Genomic DNA, 24,989 nt, shown 5'->3' with positions numbered 1-24,989 from the left:
TGTAGCCACGTTACACACAAGCGTCGTAAAATGACAATTTTTTTAATTCGCAAATTTGAAATACCGTACTTATAAGGCGTAGCAGGTACGAAATTCCATACTTCCAATTCGCTTTCTCAGACATTCTAGCAACGTCCAGCCAACGTTTAATTTCCGATCGTGCAAAAAATTACGCAACGATGCACTTCAATAACGACGAACTTTGTCTCACGTGCATTAAAACGTGACGATGCCGAATAGATTTTTCATCGTATCGCAGAGCGTCACGTCTAATAACGCAATAAGAATCTTACCACTCGGCGTCCAAATCTGGCAATAATCGATAACGAGGTGTATTTCATTTATTGGGTAATGCAACTTGATCGATGTATAGGCGTCGATAAGATACTGAGGATGAAAAAGAAAAGTCTAATCACGTGCCAATTAGTGAGTCGCAAGTCGAGAAAAGTCGAAATTAACGAGAAATTCACTCCCGAGCATTACACAAGCAAAAAACACTGCAAAATTCTCGCCCTGCTGATGAGGCAAAATATTATCGATCGGTGTCGCGGGTGCAATGTACACACATGTATATAATGTACGGCATGTTATCTACATTATGTGCATGTAACACCTAGCGATATCAGGGAGAAAAGCCACAAAGATCAAGCGTCGAGTGATACAACAACGCCTGACACGAGATAGAGTCTCGGTACAATATAAAACGTCAGTCTTGATTTATTGATTCAGATCAACTCTTCAATCGCCGGATTGACGTTTCAGTTTGAGGTAATTTGTAGGAAAATGGTACGTCGAGACAGGGCGAGCGAAATCACAACTGATAAGCATTTCCGTGCTACGGATAGCCGTAAATAAGTTCGTTCGAAATAGACGGTGTAGCAACCGTTGAAACAACGTGTATATCATGAATCGATCGAAAGAATATTTGAGAAAATTTGCAACTTTTTAATCGTGACAATCGAACGAAAAAAAGTCGTTGACAAGCGTTTGAATTATGCTTAAATTCCGTGACATCGTAAATAAGGTGTTCTTAAGTTAGACCAAATAGGAATGAATCCGACCTTCGCCTAGTTTCGAAAATTTCATAGTACTATACCTATCATTGGATCGTGAGATAGATAAGAAGTTGACTGCGTATGTAGGGAGAAAAATCACGTCAATAAGATATAATTTAAGTGTAAACAGAGAAAAACAGAACATGTGTGTGAATTTTTTGTTAGCGGTAAATTTTGAAAATTTTCATCAAACCACTCTCAGGGTCCTATTTGAACAACAACGCGGCTTTACTCAATACCAAACGGACTACGGACTAATGAGAGAATCATGCGCAGTTTGATATTACTTTTGCAAAAGGATATGCGTATATTTAAAGCTGCAAAAAAATTAGCCGACGCGAGTTACATATATACATATATATATATATACACATGTATGTACATAATATATTTACGTAAACCTACGTGCGAAAATTTGACGACGTTGGTATGTTTCGCACGTGTATCTGTTTCGGTACACCTACCCATATACGTGATCACACGCGTGCACAGGTCCGAAGAGATTGTACAATAATAATAAACTGAGGAGGCACGTCGGCCGAGCCAATGAACACCGCCAACGAAATCAGTCGGAGGTTAGTTAAGTCGACAGTTTTATTTATAAGTCAGGTAGACGAACGTCACGATAACTTGACGCTGTTTCTTGTTGTTTAGTTGTGTTCCTTTTCTTTATTTTTTTTATTTTCATTCTTCTTCTTCTTCTATCCGTCGCCTCGATTAGTTTCTCTCTCTCTCTCTCTCTTGTTTGCCTGCGTTTTTTTCCTTTCCTCTCTCTTTTTATCCTCATTAGGATTAGATACGAAAGAGACGCACACGAGCAGCCAGGAGGCACGGCGCACCGTGACGTTGAATTCCAAGGTTAGTATTATCCAGCAACGGGAAGATGGGGGCTCGGTTTCGATAATTTATTCCATTTGTTTTTTTTTTTTTTTTGCATCCGAATGTAATAAACAAACCTATCCATCGTCCCGGAGGCGCCAGCCACCGCATATCATGAATAAAATCAACGAAAAATCACTTCTATAAACGTTTAAAAAAATTCTGTATTCTCCCGAAATGTAACATTGTTGCGATATACTAGATATACGCACACTACACTGTACTGCACATACGAATGTGACTGAATGATTTAGACCACGCTTGCAGGCACATTTGCGAGAAGAATAGAAAGAAAAAAAAAATTGCAAAAATCAGTAATCAGATAACGCGAGCGCATTGAGCATACATTTTTAACAGAGCTCCGACCTTTCCGCGCGTGCAAAATATGGCGTACTAAACTGTTTCGCTTTAATCGCATCTCGTTTATTACGGCTGCTAGATTCCACGACAAAATTTACCCGCTCACTTCCGACCGACTGGTTCTTATCTCGAGCCTTTTCCGACACGTCGAGTCATTCGCATAAGTACTCAAGTGAGCCTGGATTTCTGGCAATAAATAGTCAAACAACACGAGCGAAGAGTCTTTTCTCATCTCCTCCCCCTTTTATTTCCGATCGTAAAATTTCATCTCGGACATCGGAATGTCCACGAGAGTGCGAAGGTCGTCTACATGTTATAATATAATACGCTTCTGGCCGCAATCGTATGCTTACACATTACGCAACCGTGTCAAAGTTCGATAGTTAGGTGTATCGAGAATATTTACTCGGAATCGAGCTCGTCAGGAAGTTATCGAGTATCGGCCTCGTGCAATCGGGTCGACGGTTTTACAATGAGTGCGGTTCGGTGGCTACAAATTAATTATCGATACGTCGGTGAGGAAGTTCCGACGATCGTGGAAGAAAAAAAAAAAACTTTCTTGGAGCAGATGCATTTTCTTTTTCCATATTTTTTGGTCTGCACTTCTTGTTCAGAGCCTTGTGAATAAATGAATAATAATCATTGATCGTTTCTGAAGCGATGACATGCAGAAAACCTTTCCCATACCGTTTCAGCTTCGACATTGACCGAATTTTAAAACAGGCGGAAGGGCCGAGTGATCGAAAACGGTATATCAAAATTTTCACGTGTTAGGTTGTCGTACATAATTGTATGGTTACACGGCTAATTGTAAGAGAATGTAATTTAAACTTGTTTTTATGAGATTTATGACACAAAAGGCGGGGAAATCGTGTTCTATTTGAAATGTTATATGTTTTTTAAGTTATAGTTTAATGATGATGCACTTGACAGATAAAACGCAGCGTATATAAATCGTACAACTCGTCATAGATTAGATTCTAAATTACAACTTGTTGTTGTAAATAAATAATTGTACTTCTTATCTTGCATGTATTCACGTATTTATCTTTTTTCTTCTTTTTTCGTTTTGTCACTTCGTTGATAACATCAAAATGTCAAAGGGTAAGTTGATGCGTAATTAGGCTGTTGCAAAAGAATCACGAATATAGAAGATAAAGTTAACAAAATTCGCGGTTTCGTGGAATTCGATGCCAAATGTTATCAATACTTCTACGCGTTGCTAAAAATGTGTGGCTCACTGCTGGTCTGAATGTGTACGATACCGTGATGTGATGAAAATTCATCATTGTCCCAGATCGTTTAGTTTCTACAATGAAAAATTCTCCCACACATTTCCATTTGCCTGTATATATGCTTTGACGGTTCCAATACTGCTGTGAAAATTAGGAATATAAGAAAATGTTGATTTGCAATATTTACAGAAATGAAACCGTCTGCCCCAAATGTACAAGCAAGGCAGACGGATATTTTACACTACGACTGATATACAGGACAACTACGATTTATTATACATCAAGTGCACGAATCTCGGTCACCAAAAATTTGTGTTTTCGTAGCTTTTAATTTCCAGCAGCCAGATATTTTCTTCTATGAAATCTATCTCGTGTACGTACGTAAACATTGAATTACACGTAAGAATAGAATTTGTTGAATCAACTGAACAAATTTAGTCAGAATATAATGATAAATTATCGTTCAAGCCAAGTGTGCCGAGTGTGTTGAAGATTTATCAGCTGACAGTCGAAATGAATATCATTTCAAGCCCAAAGAAATATCTTTTCTTTGTATAATATGACTTCATTTTTTATCGATCTACAGTTTATATGTATAACGCTGTAATATTGATAACATAGCCCAAATTTCGCTGCCATTTTAAATTTCTTTTCTTCTACTTTCAATTTATCGCCAGGGGATTAAAAAGCGATAATGAAAGCAAAGCAGCTGTCAAAAATTGAGATGTATCGCATAATTCTCAATCAACGTAATGATTATGAATAATAATAATAATAAAAAAAATCGATTGCAATTTCACTTTAAATACGATCTGTATTTACTGCGTTATTGGTTTATAATTACTTTTGCGGTGATGCTCGATGATGTGCACCATGTTAGTAGCCTCTTTGGAACTTCCGGAATGGCGAAACCTCCGCTCGGGCGAATCTCGAATCTTAATATTCACCGAGAACAATCCTGCGTACTAAAAATACCAGACATTTTCATTTTTAAATCATTAAGACGAAACGAAAAGCTGAGAAATATTAGCATCTGTCTTATTTTCCGCAGAATCTCTATCGTTGTCAATTATCTAACACGGTCATACCTTCGGTCTGATCTAGCAAGCCTGACGGGGTGAGATAGAAATCTTAGAGAAAAAAAAAACTTATTAGATTGAAACATAACTTTTTAGGTTTTGAAGAGGTGCTTCAGGCGATTTGTCATTTTACATATTTAGATAACATGCGACGATTATCAAGCGCGAAAGCTTTTTCAACTCGTGCATCTCGCTTTGCAGGCGATAAAATTATGATCCATGCATCAGATGATCTAAGAAATTATCGAAAAGGATCGAAGTGATTGTACATTGCAGACAGTTACTTTTTTCTTTTGGGCACGGATTAAAAGAGAGGAACAGAAAAGATATCGCAGTCTGGTAGTCAGTAGTCGAGAACAATGAAATCGTTGAAGTCACGAGATATCCAATTAACGAAAGTATGGATGGTGAATGAAGACATCTCTGTTCAAAGAATTGAAAATTTAACATAATTTCTTAGAGTTGCTCTCACAGTGAGACTTGAAAAACTTTGCGATTAGACTGGAGCGTTTTTTTTTTTCGTAAGGCACGAATCAATTGTTCGCGAAGATATAAGGAAACTATGAATATTTATCAAACAAAAGACAATCTTGAAATTGATGAGGAAACTTGAATGAAATAAATGTTTTTGCAAAAAGAAGCGTTTAGTAAATTTTAAGCCAGCCAGATCAGACGCGTGATAATAAATGACAGAAAGTAGGCGTGAAAAAAAAAAAGTATTTTGAGAAACTAAGCCATTGGGCAATAATGACTTTGACGTTTTTCTGTCTTCAACAAAGTCAGGATAAACAAACAGAAAAACGTGAACTCACTTTATCGTAAAATCCACAAAGTTCGAAGCGACAGAGTAACAGACGACCTTTGTTATCTCACTTTACGTTTAAAAGCCGTCGGCAAGTTGAAAAAATTTACAATCTCTCGAATTATTTCAGCTAAGCAGATAACGACTAGCGTCTGGTGAAATTTCGCGAGTGAATTTGCAGTAGCACTCCAACTTCAAACCGCACAATCCGAAAGTGAAATCGTCTTCGTATCGGTATAAACTTCTTCAGGATCCTAAGGCTGATGAAACTGCGCGCGTTACTGTCCGAAAATTTATGTAAACCTTGGCCTCTAATCACCAAGAGATAATGCAGGAGATACGGCAAACTGACGCGTGCAAACCTTATCAACTTGTACTTTCGTGGGGGGGTGAAATCGCCGGATAATCCAAGGTGTTAACGGTTTCGGTTTCAGTGATTAATTCCCCCGAAGTTATCTATCGTCAATACGTGTCGCTATAGACTCGAATCGAGCCTCCAGGAGTGCGAAAATACGCGAAAATTATTGGCTGGTGGATTCCGGGTACGCGTTATGCGGTGGGAATGTTTCGTTTTTAGGGGAAGAGGAACTCGATTGTTAATAAAAGAGCAGCTTGTACGGTCTAAAATCATACCTATAATTTTTAGGAATTTTTTTTCTTTTTTTAAACGCTCAGTGCAATATGAGTTTGAGGGGTTATTATTTATAGTTTCAACAACATTTTCGAATTTTTTCATTGAAATTGATAAAAAAATGGCGGCACGGCTCGTAAAAGTATAGCGAACGACCAGGTTTACAATCCGGTGGCGCAGATTCCTCGGTCAATTTTTATCCGATCGAAAATGAAATTGAAATTTTGACACGATCTTTAAAATTTGTTTATCGATTCGAGCTCGTGGCTAAATATTTGAATTTCAGTCCAATCTTTTTTTTTATAAACATTTCTTAAACAATTTGTTGGTTGAAAAATGAATTTTATTCTTCGCCATCGTATACATTCGAAAAAAATTGTTTCTTTCAAGACTTGGGTTACGAGGTCGAACTCGGAAAGGTGTTTTTTTTTTTTTTTTCTTTCAACTCGAAAAATTTGTTCCATCCGTTACAAATTGGACAGTGATGATGCAAAAGCATTCGAGTTCGCACTCGTTCGTTACTTATACGCTCCGTGCCGCCATTTTCTTATTAATTTCAACGATGAAAACTCCAAAATATTCTTGAAACCATAAATAATAAAGCCCTCAAACTGAAATTGCTCCAAGGGTTTTCATTTTCTTGAAAAAAAAAAAAAAAAAAAAAAAAACACCTAAAAATAGGTACGATGTCAGACCGTCCAATCTCCCCCCTCCCCCAGCCGCTAAACGAAAGAAAGAAAATACGTGGAAATGAAACTCGAATACCGTTGATAAGACTTAGAAAATAGAATGCTCGCGATTATCTTGACTTACCTCAGGCGTGTAGTTACGCAGCTAAATACGCAGCTAAATTTGATTCATGGATACGTCGTCGAGTTCCTCGGTAAACTTTTGAGATAAGGCAGCAAGAAGCGTACAACGTGCTCGATCACTTAACACGTGTGCAAATTTTCATCCTCACACCTGCAGGGTGGCGAGTTAGTTCACCACTTGTGTCAATTGACGATGGTAAACATTAATTCCTATGTATGCACCTTGTACCCGGTTTGTGTAACTAAATCGTTAGGCAAACCACATGTGTTACTTTTCAAGATATCTGCCGTTATATACCAGCGTAGAAAATAATGCCAAAGTTGTACGAATATGTATTCGTTGAAATAGCGTGAAAAGGAGGCGATTCCTTGCTCGCCAAAATCGAAACGAACCGTGATTCTCGGACAAATATTGATTTCATCCTCATCGTTGATGATCGTTTCTTTCTCGATTATAATGCGTAAGCTAATCCAATGAGACTTTTGCGATTACGCAACGAGCTGCGATATTTGCTTCGCGTGAATTAGGTTTCGGATTTCCATTAGTTTATTCTCATCGTACGGAAGAGAATTATTTAATATCGCTAGGAATTACATCCTGATAGAATACAATACAGTCGATTCGTCTCTTCTCGTTAATTGACTCTTGGATGCGGTAAAAAAAAAAGAAGCCTCGTTTGCCGTAATTCACGTGTCGAAATAATTCATGTGAATATTGGAAAGTTTACAATTCCAACACTCTGAAGCACGCTTGTCTAATTCTGGACGGTTAAATTATGGGAAAATTCAAAATCCGGTTTAACTGTTAACTTAAATTAATTAGTTAACTTGACGGTTGGACTGATGAACGTAGATCACATTTTTTTTTTTTCACTCGAGACTGGTCCCACAATAAAGAGGTCGTAAAAAATCGCATAAATTAGATCGTTATTGCAAACAAGGAAAATAAAATCTGATCAAAAATTACGAAGATGCATATTAATTTTACCAACGATGATAAAATTGATATCAAATTTGCACGCAACAATCCTCACGGAAGTTTGTTATGCCAATAACGTGCCGAAACTGTTTTGGGAAAAAGGAAGCGTTGAATGAATTTAGGGCAAGGAACGTGTTATTTTAAATTATTTATCAACGGCCCTACGCATCGAAAAATATGTCTTACTCATAAATCTCCCGCATATGGATATACGAAATAGGATTCAACGACAGGTTTCGTCCGCGAGTTCTGATCTCATACTGCAAAGCTGTTGCTCGTTTAGAACCTGGTGGTACTTCCGTATTTATCGTATTACATACCTACTCGCATGATTCGCTATATGGCATTCCTCGGATGATTCAGACCACGATTTAATAATAGTCGAACTTCCATGTGTATGTATAACACGTGACTACCTTTACGTGTATAACATATGGGGCATTTCTACGCGAACTCAGTGAACGGTTGACCGTGACATTCGTTAAATTTACCAAGGATTTGGAAGGATCCTGCGTTAGTACGACCTCCGAAAAGCTTTCCAAAAAACTTTTTCAATTTTTTTCCCATCGCTCGTCTTTTTTATCCTGTGATTTTTTAAACCCGTCACAAAAACACCTAAATTGATTTTTAAGAAGAAAAAAAAAAAAAACAACAAACATTTGTTTTCCGAAATGAAACATTCAAAGTGGGACCTCGTTTCTTTTTCAAAATTACGAAACAAAACGCGAGTGTGTTTTAGAACCAGAGAACCAATAAAAAAAAACATTCGTTAAATCGGAGATACGCTATGTATTGTAATAGATTTTTAACACGTGTGAAAAGAAAACAATAAATTGAAATGAAAAAAAACGGGTTTCCACTCCGCTTGTTGAGTGAAAATGTTCCATTTCAGATACCAAATGTTTTTTTTTTTGTTTCATAAGAATCGATTTCGGTGGTTTTGCGATGGGTTTAAAAAGTCATAAGGTAAAGACGAGTGATAAAAAAACAATTCGAAAATTTATCGCGAGCTTTTACTTGGTAAAATTAAAAAATTTCATGGTCAGTCTTTTGCCGAATTGGCGTGGGATGCCCTATATGAATACCTATACGTTTTGCACATACTGGGAACACTGAACGACGTACATTGGTCAACATTCGCAGTAACGCGAGCTTGCAAATTGAGAAATAAATTTGCAGACTCGTGAATATTTTTCAAATAATTCACGAACGGCACGAATTCAGTGAGAAATTTGCATCTTCGTTAGATGATTAATTTGTTTCAGGATTTGCTTGATGTCTTAGGTAATTAACGCCTAAAAGTTCATCTGCACTTCGCCTTGAAACCACCTTAATGTCGTATGACTTGATGAAATTAGTAATGATTTTCGCTGTTCAGTTCTTTCTCATGGAGTGAAAAAATGGTAACCCCGTTATTGAAAGCAATATCTGCGTAGATGACAATCGTTTTTAGGAAATAGAATCGCACCACCGTTTTGTTTTAAGCCTGTCAAAACAATTTTTGCCTACCTATTTATACCTAATCTCATTACAGAAGTAATTGATCCAACGGATTTATGAAGTCATTCACACCTCATCACAATATTTACAGTTTGTTCTCAGTATTTATTTGTTCTATGAGAATGTTTTCTGACAAATTATTAAAAAAAAAAAAAAAAAACTATCTTGAGATAAGCAGTGAGAAAGCTTTTACCCTTTGCTAACCAAGGGATAAGATAACGTCTGTCAATCGGCTGCAGTGTACTTCTTTTTTTTTTTTTTTTTTTGTTATCACTATGTTTTCACTGATACGAAGGTCACGGACTATTCTTTTCATTAGGTAACCTATTTTTCTATGATACGTTATCGCATTCCAGAATATTAAGAGGAAGTAAATCCAATGATTCTAACGATGAAGATTAAATCCGATAATGACATCGTACGATTATATCACTGACAAGATTTCTATTTTGACACCAAACACGTTTCTTATCTACCGAGAAGAAACCCTTCCTTCTCACAAATAGGAACAAATAAAAATGAGGAAATAAAAAAAAAAAAAAACGGGTTATATTTTTGCTACTATAAAAACTTGCAGACAAAAACTGTCCTCCGAAGTACGATTTCAGCCCAACTTGCTGCCGTACAACGTAATAAATTAGATTTCAAACTCAAATTTGATTTGCTCAACCGGACTTTTTTGTACTCAGATTCTCATCCAAAGAAACTTCGGTTCGTTCGATTCTTTTTTCCATCACCCAAAGCCTGGAAAATTTAACGGTCGTCATAAAGTCTCGATCAGGAGGAATCACAGTCATCGAAAGAATATCTGCACGTGCAAAAATAGAAGAAACTGTTTTGAATGTTTCCTGAATTCGTATTTCGCGCGCAAATCCGGAGCTCAAAAGCGACTAGAAGTTGAGTCCACGTGTTCCGATCTCTACGATCGTTGACTCGAGTTAACGCCTTCTCTCGAAATGAGGCCGCAGCTGGGCGATTATCTCCGGCGATATTTGCACAGTCGGTAATAATTGGAATTCAAACCAGACGTCGGCTCAACCGATCTTGCTGCTCGGTAAATCGATCGATCGTGCAGACATGCTGGTATGTTCTAGCGGTAAGGTAGGTATCTTTATACTCGCTAATTACCGAGCGAGCTCCGAGTTTCTCAACACCACAAGTTCACCGTGAGAGACCGTGAAATTGAAATCCTTACCACCGCTGATGATGCCCGTAAGATCGACTTTGTACTGTCTTTATTTGTTCACTCGTCTTTAGTTTATTTGCGAAATTCCATACTTTATGTATCTTCACGTACCGTGTTGTAAGTTTCTTCTTATTCCGCATTCCTAGATAATATTACAACTAAACTATACAATATACATGCAATATTGTACAGTGTCCGTGAAATTAATTTCTCTTCTCTAGTTGTAAGCTTGATATTTCTGGATTAGTGCACATCACATGCAGACGTTATATCGAGGTGGATAATTGTCAAATCTGACAGCAGTTCTACGATTTAATTCTTAGATTGTAAGTCCGTTTTCCACGTTATTAAACTATGTAATTGTTAAATTTTGTTTGCCAAGAAGTTACGCGTGCAATAGAGAAACTGTGTTCATTAATGTGAAAATTACTTTCAGCGTTGCGTAGTATTCGCGATGTTTTGTTTTGTGCGTGGGACTCGCTGATTCGATAAACTCAGGTTATCATCCTAAGCATTCAAATTATACTAGTTAATTAAATACGACTTTTTCATAGGCACACGTCTCGAATGGTATTAAAGATTTAGGTTTACTTTTTATTATGCGTTCTTTATCTCTATGTAGAGATAAGAGCAATTGATGACATAATCTTTCGACAAATCAGCGGACTTCAATTGACTTTATTAAGCAATTTTACCTGCTTACGATCAAGTAAACAGCGTATACGTACCGAAATCCGATGATCTAATAAGATTGAAAAGATTACATTGCGTTGTTTGGATTTCGAAAATTACCGATGACTCGAAGTATCGAATGCAAGAATAAGACGAATTTTTCTCTCATCTCTCGAGGCGCTCTTGAAGATAGTTGTTGTAGCTTTATCATCGTCATCGACAAATCCTCTGCATTCGAGTTCCAATCTAATCTGATATCTCGGATCTTGAATTATGTATCGATCGATCCATCAGCAATTGTTTTCTCGTAAATATCTAAACGAATCGATTCCCCGTCTGCGTTATAGTAGACATGAAAAAAAAAGATACCATAAGTCTCATCGAGCCTAATGAGATGCGAAAATACCTAATTATATTCTGAAATGGTTAATGAATTGGCGTTGCGTAAGTGAGAACAATCGATAATTAAAGGCAGATAAATTTCCCAACGATTTGAGAATAACGTATATAAACGCGAATATCGCACGTCGTCTGCATGCGCGATGCATTTCTCGGTGAAACTTTTACATAAATAAAAAATTCACACCCTACTGAGGAGAAGTTTAAACCGCGTAGCGAAGCCAAACGACTTCAGGGCAGCCGCAGTTCCTTTTCCTTCTTGTGAATTTCCGGGTGGAGGAACTGCAGGTGAAAGTAGTTGAGAAGAGGTAAAATGATGAAAAAAATAAATAAATAAACCGTTCGCAAGTCTCGTTTCGTTTCGACTCTTCGAATCACGCAACGTCTTCCTGCAACACGCCGCGTCTCTTTCATTGCTCCAATTACACTGTCATCATATTTTTCGTCCTCCTTCCCGGACTGTAATTGCAGCAATCGAAACATCGGAACATTTTACAATTAATAATATGTAATATTTGTAATTCCACTTTAAAAGCACCTTTTCTTGGCAAAAAATAAATGTGAAATCCGCGCGTATCAAAGTCGGGACACTTGGTGATTATCCGGTGAAATTATCACACGTATTTTGTAAAAGTTTTAAAACGGTTATAAATGATGTGGGAAAGCCAAGTGCAACGGCAGGTGAAATGATCGGCTGCAGATACTTGCACATGTACAGAGAAACAATGCGGACGAAGGGTGAACGACCGGCACACTTTATTACGACTTTGCGTTTTTCATTCCTCACCCATTTAAATTCATATTTTTTGCGTTGAAATGCGATTCGTCGCACGACTCGAAGAATCGCAAAAAAGAATACTCTTGCATTCCGTCTTATTGGCTTATTTTTGCGAGAATTCTACCGGCGACATTAAACAAGTGTTGTACTTGGAATCAGGCCACGAGTGGCAAAAAGTAGAGTAATCGACTGACCTCCGCAGTATTTCATGCATACCTAAAGTATTCGGCGATTATACTTCTTTTTAACGATATTATTGTACGCCCGGAACAATTGAGTTAACCAGCTTTCGAATGGGATATAACTTGGGCTAAAAAATTGACTTCAACTTTGACGTGTAGCCAAGTATGGAACTAATTCCATGAAAAAACTATAACCGTTGAATGGGCGGAAATGGAAGTGAGGATCAAGGTGACGTCGGGATCGCAGCATTTTGTAAACTGTCCCGAATTTATACCGTTCTGCAACTGCATGACAGATTTGCGAGTCAAGGGGAGAAAAGATACGATAAACTTCTTCCCGACTTCGATATGTGGATTCAGTTGCCCTCGTTCCATAATTGCAGGCTTCGTCGAATGGAGGGGAAAACGAGTCTCGCATACCGGCTACCCTGCAATCATGACGAACTTTGGCGGATCTCTTTTCTCTTCCTTGATCTGTAACTTGGCACGAGACTTTGGCACAAGCTTCGCGATGAGAAGCGTGAGTATTTTTCAGCCTTTCAGCGATGAATCGCTTTGTTTTGCTGCAATTCGCGCTACCCAAAACTGAATCATTGAACTTTCACTTTGACACTGTACTGGAGAGTGAGTAAATTAGATATCCTAGGAATGGATTATACGTGGTGTACGGGTCAACGTATATCGTTAGTGTGCCATTACACCCGTTTCAGGAAACTAACCGACTCTGCGATGCTGAGTAAAGTCGGGAAAACGGGCGAGTGTGAGTAAAGAGCTTTCCATCCAAGAGCGTGACCTTGGTTAGAGGAAATGTTGGCCACTCCGCAGGTTGTGATATTCTATTTAGAGAACTGTCAAAGCTGTCTACAGTTGCTGGGATCTTATAATACGTCACGTGTTTCGTGATGTTATGATAAATAAGTCGGAAAGTAACATCGTGGCGCGTCAAACTTTCCATCGTAGTTCTTGGGAACGTAAGTGACAAGGTACAAGAATTTTCCTGAAAAGTCTGCAATAAGGTTGCCGAAGTGTTATTCGCATAGAATTAGCGATTTTATACCTGAAACAGCGATTTCATCCCGTCGAATTTCCATAACAATAAAGGATTCTTGTCCCTAAAAAGTAACTTTCTTTCTACAGATAAACCTAGCTGTTCATCCACTTGTCCGTTGGGACATGAATGTTTCTCGCTCTTCCTTTCAATCCATTAGCCAATGCCATTAGAGGCTTTGTTGCAGTATTTATTACTACGATTAGCACGAACGGTAATATTGACCGTTGCGTAGACCGTACAGTGTTGTACCGGTCTTGATCGATCGAATTATCTTGTAACACATTAAAGTGTTTTAATTACCCTTTGAGCAACAGTGGTAAGTATTCTTACCACCTATTTTTGTCCTTTTTTTTTCATCGAATCCGGAGAGGAAACTCTGTCCATGGGGTTTTGGGGCTGCTAATTACGAATCTGATATCAGATTTTGAAAATTCGGTATGGCGAATCCAATCCAAACTCTCGCGTAAAGTTTTCTGACAGTATTCGATCAAATTGCAAATTTCCGACCAACGTATTAGATCCACCATTTTGAATTTTTGAAATTTGATTTCCGACTTGTAATCAGCGAGCCCGAAAACAATATAATAAATACTATCTTGTTACAAAAGCTGACTCGGCCCAATAACGCGTGACTCGTGGGGTTAATTGAACACCTGAACATGAAGGAACACACGTTTAATTGAACAGTCATTTTTCGTTCTCCTCTGATCACCTATTTGCAATTCGAGACTGAATTTCCGGCTCCCTGAATAACGAATAATTTATACTTTCCAGGAGAGGAGTAATTTTTGATTCGCACATAATCGCATCCTCATCGCGGAATATGGCTTTCGTTATTTGTCGTCGTGGTTTCGTGCCGCGATTACCGGCACCGTTCCGTTCCGTTCCGTTACGTTCCGTCCCTCTGATTGTGAGTCGTCGTCGTTTAGCGCCACGTGGTCGAAGGAACGATGGAAGGGGAGACGAAGCGAAACAAGTTATACAAATATATATATCATACACACCGACAGTGGGTCAAGTTCGCGATGCGATGAACGACCGCGAATGCTTGTGGCGTTGGCTGTCGACCAGATGGTTTGTTCTCTCTCTCTCTCTCTCTCTCTCTCTCTCTCTCTCTCTCTCTCTCTCTCTGGGTGCATTTTTCCCGACGCGAATTAAACACGCACTCCGCATAACCTACTCCCGTGTTTTCCCACGACCATCACCGTGCTTTCTCGTGTAATCGACGGCGGATAAAATCAGCAATTGCATTTCCTCTTTTTGTCAATTCTCAGATTTTGCGTCACAATTTCCCTAAGATTTATCGGTGAGTCTTGTTTTCGGCATAATTTAATATCGGTCGAAACGGATCGCTCCGCGAAATATTCAAAGGATACCAGAACTGGTTCAACTACTTGCTGGCTCATCGGGCCACGTGACATTGTATCATAATTATATACGACTGATTTCGTAAAAGGGATTTTCACAACGATGAAATCAAGCCGACGCTTATGATATTTACACCTTGGGGAAAACTGTGACAAGTGTTTTGTGTAAAATATTGCACTTGAGATTTTCGTCACCGTCGTCTTGATCTTGCATCATTGAATACGATACGCATTTTTTATTTGATTATAAATAATATAGCAGAGGATCGCGAGTATAAGATATTATAGGAATGCACCTTGGCGTCGAGACTCTGCGGCACTGATTACACACGAAAGATTTGTATCTCGTGCGATTGCGCGACGATTGTTATATTGAGGTGAAACGAAATCTCAAATTGTGTCGAAAGACATATTTACCAACGTCGACGTGTAAGATCTCGTGTAATGACTCTGTAGTCCAACGGTGAGTCGTTGCAAAGAATCAGAGTTACGACCGGGGTCGATATTATGGTGTCCACCACGTGATAAGACGGAAAAATTAAGATAACAGATTTTCCACCATCGTTCTTTTGTTATTTTCGTAGTGCATTTTCTTCACGGTCGTATTCATGTTCCACTAATAAGGAAGGTATCCCAGATCGATCACGCCGATTTCATTTCTTTTGCAATATGTTGTGTAGTAGACTAAAAAATAAACGACACGTATTTTTTTTTCATCGGCCATTAAAAAATTTAACGGGGTGAAACCACCCTCTAAAGTAAACTCCCTACATTAGAACATGATATTTTTCAACCGATCCAACTGGAAAAGTTTTCTCATAAGGAGAAATGAAAAATGTAACTTTATAGTTTAAAAAAGAAATAACAAAAAAATTGGTGAGTGATTTCACCCCCTTAAAGTGTTTTTAGTCTATACTATAACATGTTAGGAAAGAAATGAAATCGGATACATCGATCTGAGATAGGTACCCTTCCTTGCAAGACGCAAGTCACACGACGATGTTTGACAAAGTCTTCGATTGCATACCGGCGTTTTTGATTCCGGAACGAATTATCATAACTGATTTAAGCTTAAATCAAGATGATCGTGATATAAAGTACGAAAGCTTGTGCACCAATTATGACGTCACACTGCCGTGACAAATATTCATCCCGTTTTGTTTGATCGATACCATCCTTATGGTGTATATTATTATCATCATGTACCATCTATGCGTATATAACGAACGTTTATTCCGGATGATCACCGTTTCGACGTCACCGGCCGCAAGACACGCAGTGATTTTCGCACAAGTCTGAAACTCGTAACAAACTCGGCGCCATGCCAAAGCGGAAAAGTTCGGCAAACAGGCGTTTCCTTTTATATGTATATTCGCGGCTATACGATCTCCGATTACATTCTACCTTTCGTATACGCCCCGTCGAAACATCGGCGTGAAATTCGTCAGGACTTTTTCGTCAGAATTGAAATTGACCAGAGAATTAAAATACTGCCTGACAGCGTTGGATTGTACACGTGCTCTTTATCGTCGTTCGAATTAAATTTAAACCAACTTTAACGGCTACTTGCGGGTTCCTGTTTTATTTGGAATTACAATTAACTTCCCTAGAAAGTAAAAATGTGAATTGCATGTTAATAAATATGTTTATCATAAAAATTAAATAACTTTAAATATAATACTAACATCAACTGGTATTAAATTTTTAAATCATTTGGAATAATAAAAAATTTAATAATTTCACCTGAATTACTTTTCAAAAATAAATTGACAATTCCTTCACTCGTTGCCCAACGGTTCCGTTCTCGTTCAAGATGTTGGTAAACATGGCAGGGTTTCGATTTCGCCAGCGAGTGCCGATCATTTCGTAAAATCAAATTCGCAATTTGGGTGTCACGGCCATTTTGAGAAGTGAATTGATCGAGAGTAGGCCGAGATCTGGTAAACCCTACAGCAGAGAAAGGAAGTCGTTCCATTTTCGGACCGATCGAAATTCCAAATACTGCCTCGCAGCACGTGCGATTCGAGGTTCGGTTTAACTGCGAAATTATATGAAACAAAACCGACTAATGCAGTTCGACAGTGCGGCAGAAACCGGATATTATAACAAGGTATAGTGGCTCCAGGCGTTTCGCCGATTGCTGTAATAACTGTGTGAAATGAATATGAGGATAAATTTGCAAAAGCAGAAACGACTCGAGCAATGTCAACAGTAAGTCCATCTTGCTCGGCAATAAATTGCCGACTTGTCGCTCCTCCTGTATTTGCAAAAGTATTTAACTCAGAATCGGATTGTCACAATGTACACATCGGACACGAACTTATCCATCTTGGAAACGGTGGACAATAATCCGTCGATAAGGAAGTTTGGTAAGTGCAGAAAGATGACAAGGTAGCGATAATCACCTGTCTTCTAAAAATTCACTAGATTTTACACTGTAATTCCAAGATATTCACTGTAAATCTACAAAGTACTGTACTTTACTACGGCTGCAGTTACGACACACCGAAGATTTGTACTTTTTCTATTAAAACGAAAGTATAATAAAAACGCCGCAAGGAATTCATCCACGCTTATCTACTCGACCGATAAATTGGCGAAACACGTTTATCGGCATGAACGAGAAATGTGGAAAATCAAGCGTAACTAGAAGAAGTTTGGAGGCTTTGAAATAAAATTTTTACCTATTTTTGCACAATGTATATCACGAAATGACACAATTTATCAATATAGTACAACAAAATTACGTCTCTGTGCAATCCAATGAACAATTGGCGTTACTATAAAGTTTCAATCGCGGTCATTTTCTGAACGATGACCTGGCAAGGCAAAGGTAGAGGTTACAGGGAGCGAAAGCAGGTTGATACATATCTAGTCGAAATTGTAGCAGACGATTTTTTTACGAAGGTCGAAATCCCATTTCAATCAATTATCTTACCGATTAAGAGATTAAAACTATTTCATCGCTTGGAGTTTTACCTGAGCAAATTGCGACGTATACGGGTCATTCCACGTCAATGCGAGTAGGGTCAGAGCTCCTTAAATGAGAATAGTTTGACTACAAATGCGACGTTTTTGTAAATTATGAAAAAAATTACATAAATTTTGTGGCCAAAACCAAAAATAGCCAATTCCAACCAAAATGAAGATTAGTTAGCAAAACGCTATTTTTCAAATAATTAAGAAAATTTTTTTAGTAAATGTTTTTTTTTTTGTGTTTTGAAGATATAGAGTTCCAAATATCTTCCCCGATACAACTATTTGTAAATTACAGTAGAAATTCAAGAAAAAAAAAAAAACGTCAATCTACAAAATCATTCTTTTTCAGTTATATTGATTATTGAATTTTGAGGTTGAATTAAAATTTGCAGATTGTTGTTATATTAGGGAAGATGTATCGAACTCTGGAAATTCAGAAAAAAAATCAAAATGAAATATTTTTGATTCTGGCCACAGAATTTACGTAATTTTTTTCGAGTTCAAAAATGTCGCGGTCATTGTCATAAGAACGGTAGAAACGTCTGAAAGAAAATTGGAATGCTTTTAGAGTTGGAAGAACAATGTGAAAAATTGCGGAGCAAATCCAAAAGGGTGAGGGTCAGACCCTGGTCAAACTGACGTGGAATGCCCCATACGTGTCGGGAGTTTTCTATGAAACCGGTCGCTCAACGCCAGGAAATAGGCGAAATGAAATAGATTTTCATGTTGAAGAAGCAAGGAAGAAGGCTTGCTTCGAAGGAGAAATACCGCAATCCAAATAATTACCATAATCATCTTGTAATATTTATAAATATGACAACTGTTTGTCATCAGCCTGAAAACATTATTTGTTTGTTTGCAGTATGATATACGAGTGTTTTGCATCGTTGAGATAACTCGATTGAAAATCGTCGTTTACGTCTGGCATACCTAATCAAGTAATGACGAGAAAAATAAAAAACTGAAACAATCGTTTGTCATTCATTATTGTTTATATAATCTGTCATTCAATTTTGTTTCCCATTCTGGTTTTCGACATTCCGGAATTCGTATCTTGCCATCCAAGGTATCATAAAAGCCTCAGACTATCTTAAAATATTAGTATAATGAAAATGAATAACAAATACACGCTGCCTTTGTTCAACCGTGTTTCATTCGGCATCGTTCGATAAAACGATTCACCCGTTACAAACGCCCTTGATAAATCAAAACTCAAACAAAAATGAAGTCAAGTATTTTCGGCAGCGGATGAAATTTCCTCGGCGACATTCTCATGCGATTGCGTAACTCCAGCGCGGAACAAATTACAAACGAACGCTCGTCGAGATACGTGTGGAAGACTTTTTTTTCAGAAACTATTTTAACTCAAAGTATTTTACGTCGATTGCAAAAAATTTATACGGCAAAATTGACTCGAAAAATTTTGAAACTAATCGAGGAGCAAAGGTCACGTGGTCTCTGACTGACAACGAAACTTGTGTGATTCAAAGAATCGTGAAAACGGTAAATAAAGCTTCAAGTACACGAGTTTTTGTTTACATCGTGAATGAGATATGGAAGTTAAGATAAGGAGGTCGGGACGGATGATATTGCACTAATTGTCGTTGAAGATCGAGTGCATGCCCGATGATCTGAGAAATCCTTCTAAATCCCGGATCATTAGAAGATTCACTGATATCACTGATACCCGAGCCGTATAGATAACGCGCGAATATTGTGCGAAGCGTGCAAATTGTCCGGCAATGAGGTTTTGGCAAATTTTACAAGGCCTTCGATTCGGTGATTCGCTCATAAAAATGTGGCTTATGTCAGCCTCGTATGGGCGTAATTTCAAGATGGCTTAAAATAATCCGGACCGAACTTTATCCTCATGTTGATCCTCGCCGACTTAATCTACGACTATGATAGTAAATTAGTGGATTATTTGAATGGTGTTTGAAAAAGCGAAATACGACTAACAAAAAAAAAAAAAATACATTTATATTTCCCAAATATTTTTATGTAATTTCTATTAGAATCGATGTAGATACAAACTTTTACAATATTTCTCGATACGTACCGTCGAATGTTTTTTTCAGATTTACACATGCACAAAAGTTGTCTACCGAATCTGGAAATTTACCGAAGCTATTCGGATGCAATAAAAACACGCGTTATTTCTCAGATTTGAAAAAAAAAGTATATATAAGTTGAAAATGTTTTTGAAGCTCACAATTTGCACGCCAGTTTATTCACTCTTAGTGCTATCAACGGAGCTGCAGAATTCAAAGTTCAATAATTATTGATGAAAAACATCGTACCTGAATTAGAAAAACAACCGGCTATGGTTGGAGCGCAAAGGAAACAATCTTTCAACGTTTTATCAATACTAATTTCTTAACCCGATAAACCGAAAAGAATGTTCAAAAACAGAGTTGAAAAAGAAGCGACGAAGTGTACGCTTCGAAACGAAACCGTCGACAATTGTTGAAATTCACTTATCTAAAATTTGCAACAAACAAATAAAAAAAAAAAAAACTGTAATCTGCTAGGAAAGGTTAAAACGAGGTGTTATGTTACTCAATACAAGGTTTCAAGCAAGTCGAGTAAATTTGTTCGCAGCAATCTTCCGATGACGTCAAATGACAGAAACGTGGGGCGTGGAAAATTTAAATCGATTATCACAACGGATGAACAGAAAGTCTATCGATGACTTATCACGTGCACAGAGCGATAATTCGATTTCGTTATTCGCGGCAGTCGGCACTTTGTGAAATTCTGTAACAAAGCTTTTTTCCCATCAGCCCTCTTCTTCCTCTCCGTTACAAGCTCGACGATTTTCGTACCGCGTCAAGCTTCGAATTGTGTGACATATCCAATACAGTAGAGTCGCGTATATCTAATTGCTATCTAATTTCATTAGCGCAACATCGCACGGATCGTGATGCGTGGAAAATTAATAACAAAATGTTGGACCGAGGCCTGACTAACACGATCGTGAACATTGCTGGAGCTAACGGATCGTAAAATCCGACTTTCTTTTCCGCGCCAAGAGAAATGCTCGCTTTAGGGTTGCTGTCGAGTCGAATATTGCACGATCAAAATCTGGTGTAGATCTAACAATCGTATAGTTAATATCCGCGCTAAGCTGCGCGGAAAGTTTAATCTCATAGTTGATATATAATTCTAACCAAAGATACATACGGTCCTCAACATTGATCTTTTTTAAATTCCTCGTGTGATTTTTTTTTTTTTTTTTTGACGTGAACGGAGGGGGGATCAGACTTTAGAGATCCTTAGTTGTATCAGCATACCGTCACGAGTTTCTAGGCACTGCATCACGTGTTCGTCGATCGGTTTTCGCAATGAACTTTAACCGTGAATTTTATTTTATTTTGTAGATGATGAAATCTGCTAAAAGAAAAAAAAGGTACAGACAACCGTACGCCTAAATGTTCATGATGTAATCGATACGAACGTTTAAAGTTCATTGCATTAAATAAATGAACGCAGTTCTATAAGATGATACAAATAATGTCTAAACTTTTTTTTTTTTTCTTAATATACAAAATTTTACTGTCTACAAATTCGAAACCAAAAACATCTTCCCGACTTGTACAGTTTTCGAGATATTTCGGTTGGAGTATTTGAAAGATTCAAACCAGACGAGTCACCGTTTAGAATTTTACTACCGAGTTCTGGTTTCACGAGCCTTCGTTCGAGGGCTGAAAACTAAGTTTTCGAGGGACAGGTAAGAAGAAAAAGGATAAGGTAAGGATAAAATTTTTTTTTACCACTCGCAGTTTTCGAATCAAGACGAATTCGAGTTGCCAAATCACGGCTAACCTCCAACAATTTAAACCAGCAAAGGCGCGAGGCGCGCCATCTTTCGACGGCGTCCCGCAACTGCGCGACCGTAATTATATTAACAATAAATTAACCCTGAAAGCAAAGACGGGGCAGCGATGTGCATTGATTTGTAAAATTGACTTCGACTCTGCTATAATTTCTCAAGTATAAGAATCTGCTATCGAAATTCCAGACAATGAGTCCGATATTCCATGTTTCACAAAAAAAAAAAAAAAAATAACATTATCGACTAAATAAATATATGCGGTCGATGCTTGGATCTTTGTGATAATATTTGCTCTCATTGTATTCCATTCTATTATACGCTGTAGAACGAACGTTGAAAGTGGAATGTCAGTTTCACATCGAATACTCTGAAACGAAGAAATGTATGATCGTTTCTACTTTTATATTTAGACAGATTCGTCGAGAAAAATTTCAGCACTAAATTGATTGAGAGGGGCACGTGTCTCGGTATAACGTCCGAAGAAAAATAATTCTCAACAAGCTAATGTCAAGTGTTGAAAAAAAAACAAAGAAAATATCGTTCCACAATTATATATATATAAACAACGATCACGAAACGAACGCGTGTTTTCGAAACCGGTTTTTCAAGCACTGTTGGAGAAAAGAAGATAACGCCGAAAGGAATATATTAAAATTTGCAAACGCTTGATGATTCGCTCGATAATTCGTCGAGGGTTCCGAGGGTTCGTAAGGTCGGATCGTATCCGGTTTGATTCGTAACCAAACCAGCGTAAATGACGACTAAATACACACATGCATAACGTATGTATACACGCATTGTATATACGCATAAGTATCAATGTGCGAAAACGTGCAGCTCGTTATATTTACTCACAGTTTGGCTTTTCTTTAACGGTTTGTTCTTCCGCGTGTATCTTGTTCCCGGCCGCTTGATTTCTCCCCATTTTCAGACTCATGTTCCTCGATCTCCGACTAGGAGAAGCGGCGACATCGGCAATAGCCGAAGCAGAGATGATGGAAATACCGGCAGCCTCCATCGTTCGGATTCTCTTCTAAGAAACCTTGTATCCCCCAAAACTCTCCTCTCTTCTGTTATATATACACACGATATTGCAACAGGTGCGATATAAAAATACCGAAATGCAAATTCTGTGAAAATTGATATTTCGTACGATTGCGAACAGTTGTTGTTGAAAATAAAAGTGTTTAAAACAAAATAAAAAAAAAAAAAAAACAACCAACAATCCGACGATTCGACGCAACGAGTTCTATTCGCGTCTCCCGCGCGCGAAACTCACCGCAAATTAGCTTAGCTCGCGACCGATTCGCGGTGTTGCAGAATTGTTTGTTATTGTTGTCGGACAATTGTGCGTTCGAGGTGCACGGCGAGCCGCGTGTTCGGCGAGTGACTGATCGCTCGCGAGTAGCAAGCAGCGCTGTTATACGATGTCGCGAGATCGAGACTCGGTGCAAACCGCGGTCTCGAATACTAGGCAGGTCGGCTTCGTCGGACGTTTGCAAACCCACCGCCGGCCGCCGCTTTCCTCCTTCGCAATTTTTTACCTCAGCGATTACACTGTCCAGCGGCAGCCGCGAAATCTTATTGGATGGATTAGACGAAAATAAATTCCACCGATATCGGAGACGCGCACCCCCGACGAGATAACGACGATCTTTCGACGATCGTCGTATTGGCCGTTTTTTTTTTTTTTTTTAACACACGGACGAGATCATGCGAAATCACGGTTCTGATCTAACGCGTTGTTAATTTCTGAGGAATAATCTTTTTTCATCCCAACACGGATCTCGATACCGCTGAAATAATATTGTTGTTTTAAGGGGGTATTCTAGTGTAGAAATTTGAAAAAATCGATTTTTTTTTTTTTTATATTTTCAAAGCTTAACCTTTTAAGAATGTGTCCTTGAAAGGACAAGTCAAAATTTCAATTATTTTCAGAGATATAGCTATTTTAGTGACACGTCTTCAATACTGGCTCGGCTGGAACGAATACTTTAAACGCGTTTTTCTCAAAACTACATTTTTCAAAACGGTTGACATGATTTCTCAAGTTCTATTGAACCGATTTACTTGAAATTTGGTGAGAATCTTCTCAATACATGTCTCTATCGCACGAACCATTATTATAACGAAATAATAATTTTTACTATTTTTAAAAAATTCAGAAACGTCCAAAAAAGTCAAAAAAAACGTATTATTTTTTTCGGACAGCCGTAATTTGGCAAAAAAAAATTTTTTTTCGATTTTTTTTGGTTAGTACGATAGCTGCATTTATGTAGATTAATAATCTTTTTTTTTTTTTTTTTCTGATGACCACAAGGGTAGAAATCGTGGCGACGAAGATACTGCCTTTTGTTTTCCCCTTCCACTTCAAGGACGCATAATTCCATGAAAATTTATTTTTTTGTTTTTAAATTCATTTTGTGTGCTCTTAATATATAAATAAATAAATGATAAAAAAATGGATAGTAAAAATATCAATAGCTTTTATTTTATTCACCGTCAAAAAATGCTCGAAATTCGGGCCTCTAGACTAGAATACCCCCTTAATCGGTTTTCATTTGAAATGAAAATATCGACTCGAACTTGCTTTTATTTGAGTACGGTAAGCACGTTTTTCAACGATTTTCAGATGTTTCGGACGCGTTGCTGAAATTGATGGTGTTTTTTTTTTTTTTTTTTTTTTAATTTTACAAAATTAATCACGGTAATCGATTTTTCAGAAAATTTTACCCCTATTTCGTGCACTTAAAAAAGCGAATGGGTTAACTATAATGGGTATTATAGTACAATGTCGCTTGTCACAACGGTTACTGCAAAAGTGAAATGAAAAAAGAAAAAAAAAAAGAAGTAAAGAGAGCTACTGATTATGAGCGAATGATTATCGCTATTTTTGAACCAGCGATTCTTTGAATCCACAAACGAATTTGATAACCAAAGCAAACGGTTTATTTGCATATGATTTGCATGTTATGCATAATCAAGACTTGCCGCTTAGACTGAATAATTTGTAGACTGGATAAACATTATTGTCTTATACACCGTGCAAGTTATTGTGATTATTTCGTGTCTTCGACCATATTTTCTACCATAAATTCTAAACCTGTGAAATTAATTCAGTTTCTTTTAATCGAATAAAATCAAATCAAAACTGAAATCAGAGAAATAATGAAGTTTGTTCGAGTATGGATTGAAAAAAAAAGCAAAA

General features: G+C 37.7%; 1 protein-coding gene across 5 annotated transcripts in view; it reads right to left on the bottom strand.

The window, feature by feature from the left end:
- LOC107217211 (aquaporin AQPcic) overlaps positions 1-24,989 on the bottom strand; it is a 39,065-nt gene that overhangs the window by 11,855 nt on the left and 2,221 nt on the right. Inside the window, exon 2 of one of the 5 annotated variants that reach the window (XM_015654661.2) lies at positions 22,637-22,851. The exons of 1 other annotated variant lie outside the window; for it this stretch is intronic. In XM_015654661.2, the coding sequence (XP_015510147.2) occupies positions 22,637-22,799 (163 nt within the window). In that variant the 5' untranslated portion in view covers positions 22,800-22,851. Of the gene's footprint in view, positions 1-1,519; positions 2,174-4,373; positions 4,461-22,636; positions 22,953-24,989 lie in introns of those variants that run through there. 3 more of the 5 variants (XM_046737319.1, XM_046737321.1, XM_015655054.2) reach the window with 3 other exon arrangements.

The sequence above is a fragment of the Neodiprion lecontei genome, chromosome 4 (assembly GCF_021901455.1).
Source record: "Neodiprion lecontei isolate iyNeoLeco1 chromosome 4, iyNeoLeco1.1, whole genome shotgun sequence".
NCBI classification, from domain to species: Eukaryota; Metazoa; Arthropoda; class Insecta; order Hymenoptera; family Diprionidae; genus Neodiprion; species Neodiprion lecontei.
This window is presented reverse-complemented; position numbering and strand designations above follow the sequence as displayed.